Source organism: Limulus polyphemus, unplaced genomic scaffold, assembly GCF_000517525.1.
Source record: "Limulus polyphemus unplaced genomic scaffold, Limulus_polyphemus-2.1.2 Scaffold1137, whole genome shotgun sequence".
In the NCBI taxonomy this organism is placed as follows: domain Eukaryota; kingdom Metazoa; phylum Arthropoda; class Merostomata; order Xiphosura; family Limulidae; genus Limulus; species Limulus polyphemus.
In genome coordinates, this window is record NW_013666747.1 from 145117 (window position 1) to 163416 (window position 18300).

Consider the following 18300-nt stretch of genomic DNA (forward strand, 5'->3'; position numbering starts at 1 on the left):
TATTCACGCGCTTGATTTCATGTCTAAGAATGTTTGTAGATACAATGTATTATTATCTATCACACTGGAACACATTTTAAAATCGTTTTAACACTTCAGTTAGTGTTTTTGATACTTCCTTACGGTTTATATTCAACTGCTAATTAATTACTTTTTTGAAATGGTAAGGAAAATGTACTATCTATTTATTAAAATAAGATATCTTTACAACATTAAAAACAAGTGTATATTATACACGAGATTCTAATAACGAAATCTGTTTCTAATAAACTGAATACTAGTTAAACTGGGCTATTGAAAAAAATTATTATCTTAAAAGGAACATCTCGTATCAGGCTGGTTATTTTATTTTATACATTAAGCGGCTACAGGCATATATTAAGTAAACTTCTGAATGTTCTAAATATTCTGTAGTTATTACTTGGCATATATGATATTCAAGAGTCTTCGTCTAGCTTCAGAAACGTTCAAACCGTATAATTTACCGCTAAAAGCTTACAATTAAGTTGTTTTGAACTGAAATCGAAATAAACTGGAAAATAACAATCACGAAACACTTTAGATTTATAATATTTTTCATTACCTTACATTTCTCAATAGGTGCAAATGTTTTAAACATTCACAGTACGATAATAACAACAAAATAAACAAATTAACTGATCTAAGAAACATGTTAAGCAAAACTTTTAATATATTTTGTAATCGTTTAAATGACATTTCTAATATTAATTTGTCATATATATAATGATTTCGAACCAATACACGTTGTAAGTTGAATGATTAAAATGTAATATTTTCTATCATCTTTCCTTCTTTTGTAGAATAGCAAATCTTCTCACGAAATAATATTTATTCTCAGAAGTGATATTATTTCATAGAAAATGTCATTAGTTCAAATAAAATGTTATTAATTTCCAGAAAGTGTAGTTGTGTTGAAGAAAACTTGCCTTTATTTGACGTAAAGCATTTTAATATATAATAAAATATATATTTCTTTTTTTTTGTTGTACTGGTATGCCACAGAAAGAATCTTTAACTTTCTAAAGGGGCTTTTTCTCAAGTTTATCGTTTTTTTAAAAGAAATCTCGTTCGTTTCTTTATTGTTAAGCACAAAACTACACAAAAGACTATCCGTCTTCTGCCGCGAGTATTACAACCCGAGTTTTAGCGTTATAACCCTCATTTGAGCCACTGGGGGGCTTTGAGGAAAAGTATATATTTTATATTCTCTTGTGCTGCATTTCTCTGTTAAGGAATTACTTGAGAACTCAAAATTAGTTAAATACACAGAAGTGGTTTTAGCGCAAGACTGCACGGTAGACAATCTGTGCTTTTCCACCGTGACGAATCAACGCCTTTTTTGTTATGTACTGGTTTTAAAAACTTCATGTGCAATACCTTGCAAGAAGTTGAAAATCAAGCTATTTTTGTAAGAATGTCAGTGAATAACGGCTTCAAAACTCTTTCACACATTTAAGTCACCCTCTTATGTTCATGTTAAAATAATATTAGTTTATGCTTTGACGTTCAATAACACAGATGTATTAAAGAAAAAAGCCAATGTTTAAGAGTACATAATAAACATTTAAAAATTAAACTGTTCCCAGTCTCAAAATACAACAATAATTCTGTTTTACTAAATAATTTACTGTATAAAGATAAAATACCGTGAGGCTGTTTTCATCCTCATACACTCTACCTGTTTTGATGTCTTACTGCGTTCTCAGGAGTAAGACGTAAAAACATGTGGTGCATGAGTTTGTTCTCAGTCTTATGATATTTTATCTTTATACAGTAAATTATTTAGTAAAACAGAATTCTTATTGTATTTTGAGACTGGGGATAATCTCATTTTTATATATCTGTTGTGTACTATTAAACGTTGTTTTTTTATACAAGTGTCGTCCTAATCTTAATATGTTTTAAAGTTGCTTGATAATATATTAAAAGAAACAATAGTAAGGAAATCTGTGTAATTATTGCTTCTCGTGCCTCTTATTTCACATTAAAGAAATGAATTATATTTAATATGCTAAGTCTTTAGTTATATTATCAATGTAAACCTATGCGTGCGTACGTGTAGGGGAGTCATATCACTCCCAGAAGGTTCTAAGGGTAACTGCTACGTTTGGTGGCAATCAGTTCAGCGATTTGCCACTTATAAGCGGATACTTAAATCGGCGTTTGCCAAATGATGGTTTAGTTAATACATTTTCAGAAATCTTAGAAAAGATTTAACTAAGTTATTTACGCAGTTTATTCTTCTATATGCTTAGCACTTTTCAAATTTCCATTTAATGACAGAAAATTATTCATGTATTTTAACCTTGAGTCACTACCTAAAAATATTTGGAATACCCTATTGAGTCTCGCGGTGGGAACGCGGTAAGTTTAATGAGTTACAACTCTAAAATCAGGAGTTCGATTCCCAGCGGAGGACACAACAGATAGCCTTTGTGTGGATTTGTTCAAAAACAAACAAACACCTTAATTAGTGCATATTACCACTACTACAAAGTATTCGAATAACGTAATAACTGCATATTACACTGCCCAACAAAATAACATATTCTGCTATTAGAAAACTGTTTCTAAGCAATTTGACGATGCTGATTCTAAACATCATGTTGAAATTACCTATCACATCTAGTTTTCGAGTTATGATAGATTCATTCTAAATATTCTTATACATCGTGAAAATAAAAATTTTTTCTTTAATTCTATTTATTCATTGTTTGTTTGTTTGCTTGAAGTTAAGCACAAAGCTACACAATAGGCTATCTGTGCTCTGCCCACCACGAGTATCGAAACCCGGATTCTAGCGTTGTAAGTCCACAGAGATACCGCTGTGCCACTGGGGGGCATAATAACAATATGAGTTTAAAGAAGCAATGAGTGTAATAAGATTATATACTGAAAATACATTTAAGCTATGTTCAGAACTTTCATCATGGTTATATTTTTTGGTACAAAATATCTGCTTGACTTGTTGCACCTTTTTGTATGTTCTTAGTTTCACACTGCAAGAACCAACAGTAATCTCCCATCATCGCAGGATTTCATCGTCCTTGATATCACTGTTCCATTGTAGAAATATCTTGGTGGAAGCGCTCACTACACCTAGATCATTTGGAAAGAAGTCCAAATGGGAGTGTAAGAAGTGCACCTTTAATGACATCCTAGACCCCATTTTCCTGTAGTTATCGAGTATATCATCAATAATTACAGCATAGTTTTCATCTCTGTGATTTTCTAAGATATTTTTGGCATCCAGTTTGAATAATTTCCAGGCAGCAAGTTTTTTCTGATTGAGTACTGTTTCAAAATCAACCTCCATCAACACTTCTCGAACCTGTAATCCAGTAAAGATACCTCCTTTAATTTTTGCTTCATTGATTTTTGGAAACTTGTCAGATATATATATATATATGTATGAAACCATCTTTGTCCATTCCTTTTACAAAACTCTTCATATGTCCCAGTTTAATATGAAGTGGGGGTAGAAACATATTTTGTGGACTCCCTGGTATTTAATTCTCCATACACACCCTGCAGGATTAGCAGATGTGCAGTGACTTTCAGATCACTACATATGTTCAACCTATGGTGATCATATTTGATGTAAGTCAGCATTTCAAGTGATTTTCTAAAAAATATATATATATATAATAATTTATGTTTACAGAACTAGAGCTTAAAAGATTCTGGAAAACAAAGTTTTGTAGAATTTGATTATATCGCGGGTATGATGTGAGGAAGAAGACTGGTTTTGTTTTGACTGTGAGCGGAGCGAGGTGAAGTGACCAACTGAGTGAGTGAGAGGCGACTGAGAGAGAGGTATCTGACTCCGCCATTTTTATGCTCAGTTGGGGGACTTCTAGAATGTTTTAGCAAACTGAACACGTGAAGGTTTCGTGATTCCAAGGCGGAGCAGTTGAGCGTGGGAATGAAGGAAAAGTGGTGCAATTTGCTACAATTATATCAAGAACAAATAGCATATATGAACAATATACTCGGAACCTTACAACAATACAATACAGTCAATAATGAAGATGAAGACGGTTAATAAAACATGAAACGTTTTACTTACAAGGTTCGAACGTTACGGAATAACTTATTTCATCATCAAGAAATCTGAAAATTGTGTTACAAAGATGATTTTTACTAAAATTATAATATAATAACATAATCATTAGTTTATATAGTTATTAAGTAAAATGGTAAATGGACGGATTATAAAATGTTTATATATATATTACACAACAAGTTAAGTGTGAAAATTTAGAATAATTTTAGATCTAAAAAGCTTTGTGAGTCGTTAAGGGTAGGGAGTCTTTAGCTATGAGTAGACTTTGTTTAATGTAGAGGTCAAGGTCTGGAGATCCTGTGGTGATGATAGAGAAATCGTTAAATGAAATATTGTGACCTGTGGTTTCAGAATGTGAGCGAATGTATGAGTGGCTAGGTTTAAATAGTGGACGGCTGGTTCTGTTAGATACTCCTAAATGTTCACAGACTCTAGTTTTTAAGCGGCGTTTCGTTTTGCCAACGTACGTGAACTTACTGTCACTACACGAGCCATGAACGTATACAGGTACTTGATGTTTGTACTGAAACACGTGTTTAATGCGGAGGCTAGGTCTGTATATTATTCTAAGCGGACTTTGAGGATAGAAGTTTTTGATTAGGGAAGAGAGTTGTTTTTAATTCGTAGGGATTGCTAACCCATAAAAGGGAGATAATGAGGGGATATTTGGGGACGGTGTGTACATTGGCTGGTGTTTGGATTCTGTTGTTTAGGAAATTGCGTGTAATCTACCCTTCTACATAAACACATGTTAAATAATGGCATTCCGATTGATTTTCTTACGAAGCATACCTCATTTTCTCATACCTAAAGACCGCCCGACCCTTAACGACTCACAAAGCTCTTTAGATCTAAAATTGTTCTAAGTTTTCACACTTAACTCAGCTGTTGTGTAATATATATAAACATTGTTTAATCCATCCATTTACCGTTTTTCTTAATAACTAACTAAACTAATGATTATGTTATTATATTATAATTTTAGTAATAACCATCTTTGTAACACAATTTTCAGATTTCGCTAAAGATGGAATAAGTTATTCCGAAACATTCGAACCTTGTAAATAAAATGTTTTATATTTTATCAACCGTCTTCATCTTCATTATTAAACTTCGGTTTCCTCATCATGAATACAATCAATGTTTGAAGTTATCAAAAATGTATGCATTTTATCCATTAAACTGTCCAAGTAAACTTACTTTAACAGCATAAATCTAGCTTTCTGTTTATTATTGTTTATTTGTAATTAAGCACAAAGCTACACAATGGGCTATCTGTGCTCTTCTCACCACTGGTATCGAAACCCGGATTCTAGCGTTGTAAGTCCGCAGAAGTACCGCTGTGCTACTGGGGGGCCTAGTTTACTGAGTTGATTGCATGTTATTTCACATAATGCTGATAAAATATTGAGATATTACAATAACACAAAATCTAGAATATATGGACTAATTCTGACTACATTTTTGAAGTCAGCACCATCAAATTACCAAGAATCATTTGAGTTTTCTCCAGTAACAAAGTTTTGTTGTCCACTGTTATCAGTACCACGAAATGTGGAGAACAACCTAACAAGTGCACGTTGTCACAACCACGAATTGTCTAGAAGAACCTAGTGAATTTATGTTGTTACAGAGAAAGTTTACAATATCATTTAATGATCTGTTACAGGTCAACCCGAATAAAATTGGAACTTATTAAAACAGAGGGAACTGTAAAGCTCATCAAGTTAACCAGAAATCGTCAGAAGAAACTTTTTATCACAATAGGAACATCTAGTACATTAATATAATGTTTTTTGTTGTTGGTTTTGGTATTTTCTTTACTCCTATTTAATACGGAAATGGAATATTGGAACTTTTCCTTTTACAATTTTTCCTCCATTATAGAATTGTATAGAAAATATTATTTTAGGTAATGAGTATTGCATTATTTTACAAGCATTATTTTCTAGAGTGTTACGTAAAGAAGGATCGAACCCTTCTACATAGTATGCAAATTAGAACGATGTATGACTGTGGCGTGATGGTTTACTGTGATATCTAACATGAAGCGCCACTGGAAGTAAATCGATGAACAGATAAAAGAGATCATTAGAGACTACCAATGCTATATTAAGAACGAGAAGCATATTCTCAACAGTAATTTGCCTTCTCTACTAGCTGTCTTCCCGTTAGTGAGAATGCTCATGACATCATGTCTACAATTTCAATTAACGTTGACGAACTGTACTAAATTACATACAAAACCCCCATTATATTTAACTTTGTCTAGATTTATATAACCCATAATAATATTATTAAATAATATTTCTAAAGGTTTGGCTGAAGTTATAAAAGGATAAAAAAATTAAATGGTTTTGATTATTATAATACAGAGTTATTATACACACACATGGAGCTTAAAACATTTTATTCATTGCTAAATAATGGGAGTAAATAATATATTAAGAACAAGTAATTCATAATTTGCTGAATGCTGATGGATAACTGACACATAAAAGATATTTTGAAAACCATTGTTCTAACTGCCATACATGCTTATAGATGCTGAATATAAGAAGAAGAATAGTGCTCCTTTTATTACCATTGCTGTTTTATTAATATGAACTGCCTGGAGCTTTAATCTTGGCAATGCCTTTTGTTTTTGTTTTTTTTACATTGAAGAATTTATAAACTCAAAAAGTAAGAAAACGTAAAATTTACAAATAATTTTTATTTTCCACTTATAATTAAACACTTTTAGTTTACTTTAATAAACTAAGTAAACAGCTATACTCTTACCACATGTTTTTTTACACTGTTTTTATTTTGCTTCCGGACAGGTGCACCAACTCGACCAACCCTGAATCTAAGCCTAAACCTAAACATTGCAAATGCTCCTAAGCGAGCTCGTCAGCAACTGGTTTTTAGCTTTGGTTGCCCAATACTGAGTGCTGTAGGTGAAACGATTGATCCAAATATTCCCCTGGAGAGGCAGGGGTAAGTATCCTCCGATTGAAAATTACCTAATGTTTATTGCTAAATCCTTTAAAGTGGACATTTATATCAAGATTTACATAAAGGAAAATACTTACAGATTAAAGACTCGAATAACTTGAAATGCAGTCGAATAAATTGTAGTCGATTGAAAAGTTTAAACTATTAAATTTCAGAATTTTTATTTCATTAACGAGAAAAACAAAATGTTGAAAAGCTGTTAGAAAAATTGACAATATGTATTACAAGGGTAAATTATTCTGAATAAAAACAAGACGTTGAAACCCATTTATGAAATCTCTCTAGATATGTCACAATGGGAAGTTATGCTTGCTGAAACAAAATGTTGTTATAGAATCTGACTAGACGTGTCTCAACGTGAAATTATGCTGGTTAAAACAAAATGTTGAAATGTTGTTATGGGATCTGGCTAGATGTGATGTTTTTACAGGGAGAGGATTATGGTGGTTAAACACAAAATGCTGAAACGCTGTTATGAAATCTGTCTAAATGTGTCACAAAGTAGAATTATACTGGTGAAAGACAATGTTGAAAAGCTGTTATGAAATCTGACTAAGTGCGTCGTAAGAGGTTATTATGCTGTTAAAAACGATGTGTTTCAGAAAAGTAAAGTTTTCCACATCAGTGTCAGTAATGATGTTACAATTGATGAGTGTGCTGAATGCCCCACCTTACACACACACACACACACAATATTATCCTGTATCTGATGTATTTTCAAAAACGTTTCTTCTGGTAAGTGACACAAGTTAAACCAGTAGTGAAATATACCTAACATTTTCTGACTCTGTTACAATAATATTCTTAAATAACAAGGATTGTTATTATTACCAAATTACTTTGTTTTCCTATACATAGGTGGTATCACGGATCCATAAGCAGAATAGATGCGGAAAAACTTTTGAGGAGTTTGAAAGAAGGAAGTTATCTTGTCCGAAACAGCAAAAGCTCAAAAGGAAAATTCTCCTTATCTCTCAAGTTAGTCAGATTGTTTTATCGCTTGACACCTAGACTAAAATGACATTTTATTGATTGGATATAAACTTTTGCAGTGTTTTTAGATAGCAAGTAGTTTACAAATTAATTTAACTTTTGAAGTTTCGTTAGAAACATTTCATTGATAACGATTCTGTGAAACATAGTAGAGTCGACTGTTCAACAGTACCCAGTTAGAATTAATTCTAACTGCAATCTCGTTTGGGTCAAAATCTTTAAACATTATCAATAGCAATATTATGTTGAATAGTGAACAAAACTAATGAATGAATTCAACTGCTATGAATGGCGTTTAAAAGGTTAAAATATTTTTAAATTCGATGAAATCAAGCAGAAAAGTTCTCACGAACAAATAAAATATCTATACCTTTAAAATCTAAAATAAAGAAACAAACAAACATAACGAAATTAAGAAATATTACATTTCTTGTAGAATACGGAGAACTGTTGCTTGTATTAAATTTTTAGCAACTGTTTTTGTGTTATTGTTTTTCCAGAAATTACATTGTCAGGTTAAAAACGAACAATTTGTTATGTGAAATAATAAGAAAGGGGTTTTCAACTTTTTTTTTCAGCTACTTGAGAAATTCAGGCAAGCCTAAATTATTTGCTAACTGACCATATGTTCTACCGACACGAGACTCTCTCTTGGGATGTGCGTCTCTCATCTTGTCTGTTTAAATCAGTGAGGCGTTTATTAAGTCGACAGATTTCAGTATAACTTTGTTTCCCTAGTTTCGGTCGTCAAAATTAAGTACAAATATATTGGTACAAATCTATTAGATCTTTGAATAGGTAATATTTTTCGAATTCTATAATGAACAAAGTTCTAACTTCTAAATTGTTAGGAAAATTTTGTTTTCAAATAATAATCATAAGATAATTAAAGGTAACATAAATTTCCGCTATAGTGACTTCTCATCTCCAGTCTTTCCTAACGTCAAGAAGAGGCAAGAGGGAACCTCCAATAGCCGCGGCACTTGAAATTCTTTTAGACAGGATTAGAGTAAATTAATCTATGATACCTCCTTCCCCCCCCCCCACTTTTTATTAGCTATATTTTTGTGCGCCAGAAATATCAAGCGTAAGGCACGCGTATACCCGATTCAGTTTTATTACTCATCTGGATCTCTACCTGTCTACCCTTAAATTGAAATAACTTGTGAGAAATATTATCGTGTCTGGTGCCAGTGCTGTGGCGTCTTAGAGATAAAAACACATTAGTTCCTTGTGTACAATTGGAAACAAACATTTTTTTTATTCATGGCTTTATGCAATAAAACACAAAGCATTGAACATCTCCGAGTCATTATCTATTGTGATGATACAATAAGAAGATCATGAAATGTTTATATTTGATATTACAGTTGTATTTATTAATGACTAGTTATACTCCTTTTGATTTTAACGCTTTGTTTGTAGTCAAGTACAAAGCTACACAATCTGTGCTGTGCCCAACAGAAGTATCAAAACCCGGTTTTTAGCGTTATAAGCCTCCAGATATACCGCTGATTTAAAAGTTAAAGAAATCAGTTCAGTACATAACTTATTATTAGACTGTAGAAACAAGGATCTTGGTAAATTCAGTTATCTTGCTGTTTGTGATATATGTTGAAAAAATATAAGTTTTAATTTCGGCTGTAATCAGAACGGATGATGAGAATTTTGAAAGAAAGAATGCCTGATAAATAAAACGAAACATAGATATGTAGCGAATGTTTGACTTATAACAAAACGAAACACGAACTGACGCTACATACGTTACTGCACAGATACACGAAGCCCCTCTTTCCCACCCAGGGCCTATAATGATAAATATCAGGTTTCGCTACCATCGGCTGGCAGTTACAGACAGCCCATTTTGCAGCTTTGTGCTTAAGAACAAATATACAAAAATATATATGGAAAACGTCCCACATATAAAGTGAAACACGAAATGACACTAAATAGAACATAATTATATAGAGAGAATGTCTGTCTTATAACAAAACTAAACGCAAATAGGTACACCATACGTTAATATAGATATATAGAGAAAGCCTGATGTATATTAGAACTAAATAAGGGATTGGTACTATATATATATGCATATAAATGTGTGTGTGTGTGAAGAAAGTCTGACATATAGCAAGACATGATGTTGTACTATATTCATTAGTACTGACATATGGGAAAGGCCTGTCTTATAATAAAACGAAACGTGGTCTAGCACTGCATACATTAGTAATAAAGAATAAATTATCACGACTAAATAAGAATTTCACTTAGTTTTATATGATGCAAGATTTAGGGCAGACGCCCTTCTTCAGGCAGAAAGTACTGTGTTACATAAAAACCAGGCCAAAAAGAATCATTGAAAAGTTCAATATACAAAGTTTCTAGCTGCCCTCTTTATACGTGGAAGACGTTAACAAAAATATTGTTTGAGGAAAAATTCGTTGATATTTTATTGTAAACAGTAGCAAAAGTATACAAAAATGGCAAAGTTATAGTTTGAACAACTGATATTGGATTTTTGAAAATAAATATACAAATACTGAAAGTAGTAAAAAAATAATCCACATAATAATTATACAGAGAAAACTTTGACCAAGGTAACATTGAAAAGGAATGAAGAATAAATAAATGGTAAATAAAATAAATCTAGAGAAAAGTTTAATTGAATATCTTTTTGAATTATTAAAAGTAAATATTTTGTTAATTTCATAAGGGAACTTGGTACTGAGTTGGAAAACGAGCCGAATTTCTAGGCTTTCTCTTTTTATCTTGTTAAGCGGTGTGTTTTGACCGATGTCAAAGGCACCATTTTGATTATGAGAGTTGAAGTGCATTGGAATTTGGAGGTCTGTGGAGCCTTCTCTTACAGATCTAAGGTGTTCGCAAAAACGACCACCAAGCCTACCGGATGTTTCTCCAATAAATAGATTATGACACCTACTGCACTGGATACAGTAAATGACACATTCCGAAATGCAGATGTAATCTTCTCTAACGTGGAATATGGAACTAGCTCCAGTTATTGTAGTGTTATGTGAAACGTATGGATAGGTATAACAAAATTTTCTATTACAGTGGTGAGTTAAAATAGAATTGGAATTGTTGTGTTGTAGCTCCAAGTGCACTAAGTGGTCTTTAAGCTTGGGATTCAGTCTATAAGGGATTAAAGGAGGTGTGGTGAATACGTCAGCAGTGTGGGGCACGTTTTTGATAAATTAAATGTCCAAAAAAGCACTTCTAACGTCCCTAAATTGGAACGCGGAACTAGGACCAGAGATTGTACTGTATTTAAGGGCTGAGTGGAATAGTTAGATAATGTCGATAAAGTGTTCTACTTGAGCCTTGGTTCACATAACAATAAGTAAAATATTGTCAAAGCAACAAATAAAGAAGTGAGGGGAAAATGTCATAAAAAGCCGTGTAAAGATTTCCTCAAGGTAGCCAACAAAGATATTAGCAAAGGAAGGACCCATTTCCGTGCCCATCTCTCAAGTCTATGCACATCAGCCTCCAAATATTAAGTCTTCAAGAAATGAATATCGCGTTTTGGAAGACTTTCGTTAACCACCCCCAAAAAACGTACATCACGTATAATAGTTAAACGAACCACCTAAACGTCACGTTAGTGTAGCCTATATAATGCGTGAGGTTTAGTGTACCCTAATCCCTTATTGTGATGACACACACGAGACACACATTCGGCATAAAATGCTGTTTGAATACAAGAAGGAAAACAACGCCTCTGTTGCCACAAAGAATATCAAAGAAGTTTATGGAATTTTTTTGAGCGTTCGTAAGCGTCAACGATGGTTCATCAAATTTTGTTCATGTGACTTTAGCCTTAAAACTGTGATGGCATGGGCCGACCTGTTGCAATTGATATTGATTCTCTGAAGGCTCTTGTTGAGTCTAACCCAAGGCAACACACTCGTGAAGTGGCCCTGAAATTGCATGTCTTTCATGAAACAAAACGTAAACATCTAAGGAATATAGGAAAACTCCATAAAGAAGGTGTTTAATGCCTCACGAACTCTCCGATGATCATCGTATCCAACGTGTGAATGTTGCTTCGTCTCTTCTGGCACGTAATGCGCATGAACAATTTTTGAAAAGAATTGTCACCGGTGATGAAAAATAGATTTTCTACGCGAATATTAAACGCCAAAAACAATGGCCCAATCCTAGACAAAAACCACTTCCAACTCAAAAACCTGGACTCCATCTGCAGAAAGTGCTTCCTTGCATTTGGTGGGAGACATCAAAGGAGTAATTCATTTCGAATTCCTCAATCCACGGCAATCTTTCAATGCAGAGATAGATCTATAGTCAGCAACTGGAACGTTTAAATCAAGCCCTTCATCAGAAACGTCCTTCGCTCTTCAACCGGAAAGGTGTTTTTCTCCACGACAATGCACATCCACATGTGGCTCGTTTGACGAAACACAAGATTATGGAGTTGTGTTGGGAAGATCTCCCCACCCACCATATTCTCCAGATATGGCACCATAAGATTACCATCTTTTTCATTCGCTGCAATACCATCTTAATGGGAAAACGTATGCAAATGTGGAAGTTGTTAAAGAGGACATCGACAAGTTAGTTGCTTCAAAGCCAAGTGATTTCTTTCATCCGGACATTAACAACCTGATTGTAAGATGTAAAAGCATCATCGATAAGAATGGACACTATTTCATTTAATAAATGTTTTGTTTTGATATATAGGTTTTTTTTTTTGGTTTTTACACCTAAAAAAAGAGACATTAATTTCTTGACGACCTAATACATATGCTAACCGTCCTACAGTCTTTCTCAAAGGATATTCTTCGAACTGGATTGAGTCTATTCACTTCCAAAATATTTAGAAGCCGTATATTATTTCTGAAAAACTGTCTACTACACAAGTTAACTCCCTCTGTTTTCAAAAACCTTTTTTTTTTTATCAAATCACCTGCATGATCTAAACTTTGAAAACCTTACTAGCACTAGCTTACACAAATATTCACTATTTCTGATAACAGCTACTTTCAACAGCTTTCGTAAAGTACGAGACAACAAATCAAGTGAAATGAAGGTTTTTACGAAATAATCCATACTTGATTTGGAAAACTTCAGTGACCACCAAAATTCAACATGTACATCAGTCTAATAGTTAATACAATGAAAGTTTGAACAACCAAAAACTTGACAAATCGGATAAAACATAAGCGGCATTATCATCATCAAAACCTCAAAGCAAAATTTCGGTAAAAGTGTTTTGATTATTCCTGATAACCTTCCCATAAAGAAGATACTGAACGAAATGTGCTTTCTAAAGAACCAAACGTTGTGCCGTCTTGTATTTAACCTGATGAGTATACTATTAAAGATGGTATAAAAAGATTTTTCAGACTCTGCCGCCTGAAATCGCATTTCAGTACTAAAACCGTTGTGGATACAACACTCACTGACACCGGAAGCGAAATATAAAATCGAACAGTTACCATACAAGAACCTGTAAAATGCAACAAACTCGTACATGTTGCCAAATACCCAATTCTAAGAAATCCTGGAAGGGGAACGTTTTACTTATTGCCCAATATTTACAAATCTGGGTATCCTGGATGCTTCATTGTTTCGGTTTGCAATTATCCACCAAAAGTTGATTATCTCTTGTCATTTCTCTCCCTTCCTGTGTTAAAAGTCCAGTGGCACAGCAAGATGACTGCGGACTTACAACACTAGAAACCCGTGGTAGGCAGAGCACAGATAATCTGGGTATCCTGGATGCTTCATTGTTTCGGTTTGCAATTATCCACCAAAAGTTGATTATCTCTTGTCATTTCTCTCCCTTCCTGTGTTAAAAGTATAGTAGCACAGCGGGATGACTGCGGACTTACAACGCTAGAAACCGAGTTTCGATACCCGTGGTAGGCAGAGCACAGATAATCCATTGTATAGCTTTGTGCTTAATTACAAACGAACAAACCTGTGTTAAAAACACCACTGGCGCTCTAAGCCACCTTAAAGACTTTTAACATACATATTCACCATTGATGCACAATCATTGTACACTGTTATTCCTCACAATGACGGTATGCTAGCTTTGAAACACTAAAAAACAAAATAGACACTACATTTCCTTCTACTGAAACCCTCCTTTAATTAGTTGAACTAGTTCTCACTGTGATAATGAATATTTTTGAATTCAATGACCAATGTGATCAATAACTCACCAGTGTTTCCAAGGGTTCGAAAATGGGCCTTTCCTTTACTAATCTGTTTGTTGGCTACCTTTAAGAAGCTCTTATACGGCTTTTAATGACATTTTTCGCGAATTATTTATTCGTTGCTTTGACGACATTTTATGTATTATAACATGTACCAAGGCTCAAATAGAGCAGTTTATAGACATTATCAAACAACTTCACACAGATGTCTCATTTTTCTGGATCAATATCCAAATACCAGCGGGCTCATTTAAACTATTTATACTACACCTACACTGACAGTCACTCTTATTTAGACTACTATTCCTTCTAACTCTGTCCCCCGCTAGGACAGCGGTACGTCTCCGGATTTAGAACGCTAAAATCAGGGGTTCGATTCCCGATGTGGCTTTGCTATAAGAAAAACACACCTTTTATCTCTACGAAACCAAAGCTGACATTCCTAAAGGAGAATCCACAAGACTGAGGAACATTCTTTGAATACCAAGACTTTATTTACAAAACTACTGAAATGGCCGGATTTTTCAAATAACTACCCGACTGATGTCATCAAAAAGCCCATAACAATATACACACTTTATCACATATAAGACCTTTTATCCTAAATACAAATGTCAAATTGAAGAATACCCTTGATATTAACATACCATTCCCTCAGCAGGTTAGTAAAAAAATCTCATAATCAAACATTTAATTTACCCAAAACTTACCACACCACCCACTGCTGACGTATTCACCACACCTCCTTTAATCACTTATAGGTTGAATCCAAAGCTTAAAGACCATTTAGTGCACTTGGAGCTACAACACAACAATTCCAATTCTGTTTTAACTCACTAATGTAATAGACAATTTTGTTATACCTATCCATACGTTTTACATAACACTACAATAACTGGAGCTAGTTCCATATTCCACGTTAGAGAAGATTACATCAGCACTTCTGAATGTGTCATTTACTGTATCCAGCGCAGCAGGTGTCATAAATTAATATTAGAGAAACATCCGGTAGGCTCGATGATCGTTTTCGCGAACACCTTAGATCTGTAAGAGAAGGCTACACAGACCTCCCTTTTGCTAGAATCTTCAACTCTCTTAAATCATAATGCTGCCTCTAACATGCAAGTCCAAGTAATCAAAAACGCACCGCTCAACAAGATAAAACGAGAAATGGTAGAAAACCGTATAATCTTTTAATTTAACACAAAGTCCCCTCATAGAATTAAAGAAAGATTTACCTCTAATTAATTTAAAAAATATGTTCAACCAAATTTTTTATTCAACTATACTTTACTCTAGGTGTGTTTTTATTTACATTTTCTCAGTCTTCCTTTTCCTTTTCAACCTTACCTTGGTTAAAGCCTTCCTCTTCTTAGAAATATATCCCTCTTTTAATACTATTTAGTTAATATATTTTTTTATTATTTTCTGTATTTTTATACTTATTTTCCAACATGCAATTTCAGTTGCTCTTGAACTACAGCCTTTCCAATTTGTTTGCTAATTTTAAAACAATTATTTTATTAATGTTACAGTTTTTATAGTAAGGACAAATATTATTTACAACAGGTACGACGTTTCGATGACAAGTTTTAACGGAAAAGAAGGTTTCAGTATTTAAATCAACATTCAACAATCTAACAACGTATTTAAATTTTAAAATTCTTACAGATTAGTTATGCATGTGCATATCAATCCGTGTGACTTGACAGATTATTTATGGGTGAAGAGAAAAAACAACAAAAATGAATAAATATAAAAATATGGAATATTTGCATAATATTAGGAATTTCTAGAGAAATAATGATCAAAGACATATAGAGATGTGCCTGGATATTTGTTGATTGTGGGATTTTTTTATTTTATTAATAAGACTTCTCTGGTTTTTCTTCTGTTGATGTCAGGTTTGTGTTTTAGTATTGTGACATTCTGTTCAGAAAAAACTGTACTTGATTTTATTCATATGTTCATGGACTTGGGAAGGGCGTTTTTGGTGTTGTTTTAGCCTGATCTTTGAGCTGCGTCCAGTTTCACCGATATAGAAGTTTCATCTTGTAAATGTTTCCTGGTGGAGTGTGTTCGTTATACAATTTTCTTACCGAACCAAAACCAGGTCCATTAAAAAAACTTCCTAAATAAATTTAATGAAAAAACTTCAAATATACTAAACAAAAAGAAGCCTATAAAACAAAATTTGATATCAGCAGAATGTCACACTACTAAAACATGAACCTGACATTAACAGAAGAAAAATAAGAGAATCCTTTTTAATAAAATCAAAAATCCTACAATCAACAAATACCCAGGTATATTTCTATGTGTCTTTGGCCATTACTTCCTCAGACATTCCTAATCTTATGCGAATATTTCGCTTAACATATTCCATATTTTCACATTTATTCACTTATTGTTTGTTTTTTCTCTTCAGCAATAAATAAATAGTCTGTTAATTCACGTGGAGTGATATGCTCATGCATAAGCAACCAGTATGAATTTTAAAATTTAAATACACTTTTAGATTGTTGAATGTTGATTTAAATACTAAAACCTTCTTTACCCTAAAAACTTGTGTACTTGAGAATGATCGCACCAGTAATTAAAACGTCGAACCTGTTATAAATAATATTTTTCCTAACTGTAAAAGCTGTAACTTGTAATAAAATAGTACCTATGATCAGTAAGTAAACTTAAATCGAAATTATTAATTTTAATATACGAAGAAACATAAACATTGTTTTCCTTAAACTATCTTTATTAAGGTCCTCCACGTAGAACGTGTGCAATTAGAACCTCTGTATATGTAACTCTTCAATGAATCTTTTTTTGCCTAGTTCCTATGTAACACAATAGTTACTGCCTAACAAAGTCCATCTACCCGAAACATTGTACGATATAAAATTAAGTAAAGTTTTTGTATAGACGTGTATATTTAGTTATCTTTTATTACTTTGTATCCGATTTTTTTCCGCTAACGTCTTGAGGAACAACAGTTGCTATTTACATTAGTACAAAGATATATGAGAAAGTCAGAAACATAACGAAACGAAACACGAACTGTCACTACACATATTAGTATAGATATACGGGTTCATAAGTCTACAAGGCTTTCTATGGGTTAAGCTTCAGCTCAAACTTCGCAACCCTCTTTTAGGAAATGCAGAGCGGCACACGTAAAGTTTTACAAAACACAGCTTAAGATCTTGTAATTTTGCTAAACAAAGGCGTTCCAATGCTCTTAGTCGAGTTAGACTAATCCTTTCAGAAAATGAAATCCTCTTGGTTAATTTGGCTTCCCCGTATGTTCATTAATTAACGCCAAGGCTCTCTAGGAAACGTTGTATTGGTAATGCGTTTGTGCCACACAAGTTTTTCTTGCTATCGTATTGACAAGTGTTCTGATTTTTAGGAATTACTAACATCAGTAGACTGTGTGTACAGTACAGAACGTAAAGTGGAGGTAATAAAAGTAAGTCAGTGCCGTAGAGAGTAATTAACCTAAACACTGTAGTTCTGGAATCTAGTGCGCTTTCCATAAGGCTTGAATTGTCTTAATAAATGACAACAGTAATCAAGCGATCGAATGAATTAATCAATGTCAGCTAAGTAGAAGAGGCGAATAAGAACAAAAGACAGAGGAAGAAAACTAAAATAACACAATTACCTAAAAGATCATTTTGTTTTTTAATCTCTACAACATTACTGCTTATTAGAGCTCATGGCGTTCTGTTCAAGAAGGACAGCTGCAAAATAAAGTTTTATAATAATATTATTCTTAAATTAAATTCGCTTTTGGAAACAGTTAACACATCACCAAGCTGTAAAATGTCGAGAGCTACAATAGCATATTTAGGTCAATTTATGTTTCATGAACTTATTAAACACAAGCTGAAATACCTGTCAACTGACGAGGAATGCTTAAACTTAATTAAAACAATGTAAAGTTTAACAACAATCATATATTTACAAAGTAAATAACTTGAACATAAACTTTATCTACAAAATTTTAAATATAACAAA

At 33.1% G+C, this 18300-nt stretch overlaps 1 protein-coding gene across 6 annotated transcripts in view; it reads left to right on the forward strand.

The window, feature by feature from the left end:
• The window catches only part of LOC106462300, a 111887-nt gene that overhangs the window by 78228 nt on the left and 15359 nt on the right, over window positions 1-18300 (forward strand). For all 6 annotated transcript variants that reach the window (XM_022389504.1, XM_022389508.1, XM_022389506.1 and 3 more), the window contains 2 exons: window positions 6910-7066; window positions 7943-8062. In XM_022389504.1, coding sequence (XP_022245212.1) covers window positions 6910-7066; window positions 7943-8062 — 277 coding nt within the window. The remainder of the gene's footprint in view (window positions 1-6909; window positions 7067-7942; window positions 8063-18300) is intronic.